The sequence below is a fragment of the Ramularia collo-cygni genome (assembly GCF_900074925.1).
Source record: "Ramularia collo-cygni strain URUG2 genome assembly, contig: RCC_scaffold51, whole genome shotgun sequence".
Lineage (NCBI taxonomy): Eukaryota > Fungi > Ascomycota > Dothideomycetes > Mycosphaerellales > Mycosphaerellaceae > Ramularia > Ramularia collo-cygni.
In genome coordinates, this window is record NW_019716305.1 from 1 (window position 1) to 4,899 (window position 4,899).

The following is a 4,899-nucleotide window of genomic DNA, read 5'->3' on the forward strand; positions in this document are numbered from 1 at the left end:
CTTAAGTCGGTCGTGTCGTAAGTGTCTCGCCTACTCCCCGCATGCGTCTATAATGCTAACCGTCTATATAGTAGTTGGAGATAATAGGGCAGTCTACTAATGCCTTCGATGCTGCCCTAGCTAGAAACGAGCTGTTCGAGGAGTCGGAGGCGGAGGAGAATAAGCTTAAGTAGAGTGCTTAGCGCGTTCTCTAGGCTTGCGCAGCGCATGCGCCTATCTTGTAGTACAGTCTGTGAAGTAATCCCCTTTAGGTCTGACCGTAATAAAACTACTTGATTCTTATTACTCTTCCTCTATTTTGCTCCGCTCTACTTCCGAGCCTCTTTTACTACGCGGCCTCTACGCTTACGCGGAGCCTACGCCTCGAACTTGTCGAGAGCTTCGTAGTCTTTAATATGTGCACTAGGTTCCTACTAGTTATATTCTAATAGCTATCCACGCCACTTTACTAAATAAAACGTTTCGCCCTTTTACACCCTCTTATTAAGAATCTCTTTAACCTCCTACTGCCTATCCTCGTCGACTGCGAGTAGCATGCGCTCCTCTTGCGCTTTACTCTTCCGGCCAGAATATAGCTCTAATAGAGTAACGTAGAAGACGTTGTAGATCCTTGCTAAGGTAGGTAACTACAAGCGATACGCCTGAGTCCCGATTACGTTAATTACGCGGTATAGGCCTAGCTATTTAGGTCCTATCTTCTTCTTGCCCTCTAGCTTAAGGTTCTTCGTAGAGAGAAGCACTAGATTACTAATATTAAAGCTTATGGGCTTATGGCTCTTATTGTAGTACTTTAACTATTGCTCTTTAGCTTTACGCTATCGCTTAGTAAGCTCCTTATGTACGCTACGCATGCGCTTCGCTAAGTCGATAGCGGCCGGCATTCTCCCTTCTAAGAGCTCGTCCCGAGCGATGTCTTAGGCATTAGCGCCGTCGCCTAGAGGGCGCGTCGCTAGCTCTAGGTTCYATCCGTARAGGATTTAGAAAGGGCTYATYTTAAGGCYYGCGTACACGCTATTATTRCACGCAAATTYAGCTATAGGTAGCTATTACGCCYAGCTGTCCTRCTACGTGCCGTAGTAGTAGCGTAGGTATTRCTTAAGCGTCTAATTRGCTTTCTTAGTTTGTCTATCCGTCTAAGGGTRGAAGGCTGTGCTTAGCTTACGCTTTAYATRCGCTTCGTAGTAGAAGTCAGACTAGTATTAGCTAGTAAAAACCGAGCCTCTGTTACTAATAATGCCTACTAGCACGCCGTATTTGCAAACTACGTAAGATATGAAGATATCCGCTAGCTCTACTATATTACATTGCTTAGTAGTAGGGATAAACAAAGCTATCTTGCTATAGCGGTCGACGATTACGAGCACCGTAGTATAGACGCTGTCTCCGCGCTTACTAGGAGGTAGGTCCGTAATAAAGTCTATACTAATTTCTTACTATGCTCGATCCGGTATAGGCAATAGAGCTATTACTCCGTAGGGGCGGTAGTGCCGCGCCTTGCTTACGAGGCACATATAGCACCCCTTAATGTACTCTACGACATTAGTGGCCATACGTAGCTAGTAGTACTTCCGCTAAAGTAACTCGAGCGTCTTCGCCTTCCTAAAGTGTCCGGCGAGAGCGTTATCGTAGTGCATGCGCATTAGTTACGCACGTAAAGCGTAGTCTTTCGGAATGTATAGGGCATCGCCGTAGAATAATGTTCCATCCTTAATAACGTAGCCTTCGTACTCGCCCTTCTTCCTAGCCGCGTCGCGCATACTCGAAGCATCTACGTCTACGTTTACTAGTGCTTTAGCGTAACCGAGTATTAGGTCTGGAATATTTCTAAGGGCTAAGTCTGTAGCTACTAGGACGGCTATAACACGCCTAGGTAGCGAAAGCTCGCCGTATGCTCTAGCAGGCAGTAATCCCTCGCACTTAATCGCGTAGCACATAGCTCTTACTCTTCTAATAGAGGGCTCTATCTCGCTTCGAAGAGCTTTATTAGATTGCTAGTTCTAAAGTTTGCTTTGTAGTATAGGTAATAGCATGCTTATATACTAAGACGACTCCGTAGCACTCGCTTCGTAGTCGCTACGCCTGCTCGGACTATCCGTAGGGTTCTTTGTCCCTACGCGATGTTCGATAGTAAAGTCGAAGGGCGCTAATTAAACCGCCTATCGTACCTATCGACCGACTAACTGTTTTATCGTTATAAAAGCTTTAAGGTTAGCATAGTCGACGATTACTTAAATCGCATACGCAGCGCTATCGAGGTACGGGCGCTACTACTTAAACGCACTTACTACTACAAGTAGCTCTTTATCGTAGGTCTCGTAATTACATTCGGCCGGGATTATCTTCCGTAACTAAAAAGCAATAGGATGCTACTATATGTCCTTAAACTGCTATAAGAGGATGCCCGTAAGCGCGAAGTCCGATGCGTCGGTTTCGACTCGTAGGCGAAGCGTAGGGTTATAGTGCCTTAGCAGTAGGGCTGACTAAAAGGCTTCCTTAAGCTGTCTTAGCGCATTCTCTTCGCTAGCGCCCTAAGGGATCTTCCCTAGCTTCCTGCCTTTAATAGCTCCCTTCGACAGGTCGGTTAAGGGCCTTACAATGCGTAAGTACTACTAAATGAACCGCCTATAGAAGTTAGTAAATCCAAGGAGTGCTTATACATCCTTAAGGGTTTCTAGCCGAGGCCACTCGGCGACTACGTCTACTCTACGTAGGTCTATCGTAACGCCTTACGTAGTAACTACGAAGCCGAGAAAATCGACTAAATCTTAGAAGAAACTACACTTCTTAAAGTTGTAGTAAAGTTAGAACTTCCTTAGTCTGTCGAGTACGGCGTATACGTTACGCTAGTGTTACGCTCGGTCTTTGCTATAGATAAGAATGTYATCTAAGTAAACGACGCAGATTACATCGACTAGCCCCGATAAGGCTCGGTTAATGTATCCTTAAAAAGTCGCTAGTGCGTTACACAGTCTAAAAGGCATAACCTTGTATTAGAAGTGTCCGTAACGCGTGCGAAACGTAGTCTTCTAGCGGTCGCTAGCCTTAATCTTAATGCGATAATACGCAGCCGAGAGGTCTAGGCTAGTAAAGAATGCGTTGCCCCTAAGTCGATTAAGCGTCTCGCTAATTAAGGGAAGTGGATAGCGGTTCTTAATCGTGATTTCGTTCAAGCCGCGATAGTCCACATATAAGCGTAGTAAGCTATCCTTTTTCGGAACGAATAGGATAGGCGCACCCGCCTCGCTTTCGCTAAGCTCGATCTAATCGTTCTTAGTCGCTTTAGTAATGTACTCCTATAGCTGCACTAGCTCTTTCGGAGACTAATAATAGAGAGGTTTAAAGGGCGGCTTCTTGCCTAGCTCTAAATCGATAGCGTGCTCTACGTCGTCGGGGAGCTTGCGCCTCGCCTTATCCGTAGGAAAGAACACATCGTAATATGCCTTAAATTCCTCCGGAAGTTCGGGCATGCTAAGGATTTCGCTAGTGCGTAATACGCTTACTACGAGAACCCTTGTATGCTTACCCTACATCTTACGGTAAAACTCCTATAGATTAATAACCTTAATTCGACTAGAGCTTAGTTTGCTAAAGCGCTACGCATCCGTAGCGCTATCGACGATTACACGTTGTGTACGTCGCTAGGGGCGGCCTAATATTAGTTCGGGCTTCGGAGTTTCGTATRTATAGAAGGTTGCTTCTATTATTCGTTCGACTCCTTCCGAGTCTRCGATACGTAGGCGTATAACGTGCGCTCCGTAGTAGTAACCTAGTTCTCCGGTAAAGGAGGATGTAGATAGTAATAGCGCATCTACTCTCGCTAGTAAGCCGGCTCGAAGTACGAACTCTCTCGATATAACGTTAATATCGGCTGCATCGTCTAGTAGGCAGTCGACCTACATTAGTCCTACCTTCGTTTCGACTACGCCGCGCTAGTAGCGCGCTAGGTGCATATCGACCTTGCTTAATAGCTTTGGACTTAGAGTCTGAGCTTTTTCTCGGAGTCCTTTGCTTTTTCCGTAACGACTACGGTAACCTTGCTCCGCGCATTGCTCGGCCCTTAGCCTTCTACGCCGCCGCCTTTAGCCTAATATRTCTTATTAGTATAGCCGGTGCGGCTATAGTTAGAGCACTTTAGGTCTGAATTAGCGCCTTCTTTACGCTTACGTAAAGGCTGCTCGCTACTATAGTTAGACTTAGGTTTGCGTTCCTTATTACGATTGTAGGTATTCTTACGTAGTCTACTGCTACTACGGTTATAGTCCTAAGACTTATAATTGCCGCGCTTAGTACCCGCAAGCTGTGCGCTCGTACCCTTATCGGCTGCTTTAATGCGCCTTGCTAGCGCTACTATCTCTACCCTTATTGTAGGTATAGAGTGGGACTTAATAATCTCCTAACGGAGAGCTGGTCTTAGCTTAGCGAGGAACTAACGTACGAGCTAAGCTTACGTGTAGTCTAGTTAACTCTCTAGCACTTCTAGTTTAAGGGCGAATTGCTTTACCGTTTAATCCTAGCTCTACCGAACCCTTTCGTACTTAAGCGTAACGCTAAGCGCGCGGTTCGTAGGGTCCCCGACGGTGTTACGTACGAACGATTAGAAATCCTCCTACGTATAGCTCGGCGTAAGCGCCTCGATATCGTGCTCGTTATACTACGACTCCGCGGCGTTACCTCCTAGCTACATAACGCTATAGAGGACCTTATTATAGTTACTCTCTAGGCTAGTAGTAGTATTAGCGAAGATTATCTTAAGTTAGCGTAGGAATTCGCGTGCCTCTTTAATAGAATCCCCTAAGAATAGTTTAGGATCCTTTATCTTAGGTCTTGCGCCTACTCCGCTGCGCGTATACGCTACGCTTGAACTCGAGGTGCTTATAGCATCCGGATCTTCCTTATAAA

General features: G+C 45.9%; 1 protein-coding gene across 1 annotated transcript; it reads right to left on the reverse strand.

Annotated features, from left to right (window-relative positions):
• Nucleotides 1-1,643: 1,643 nt before the first annotated feature.
• On the reverse strand, nt 1,644-1,934 carry RCC_11545 (uncharacterized protein; the record flags this gene model as incomplete). Its single annotated transcript, XM_023776766.1, has 1 exon — nt 1,644-1,934. One exon carries the CDS (start codon nt 1,932-1,934, stop codon nt 1,644-1,646), a length of 291 nt encoding a protein of 96 aa, XP_023632534.1.
• Between the last annotated feature and the right edge of the window lie 2,965 nt (nt 1,935-4,899).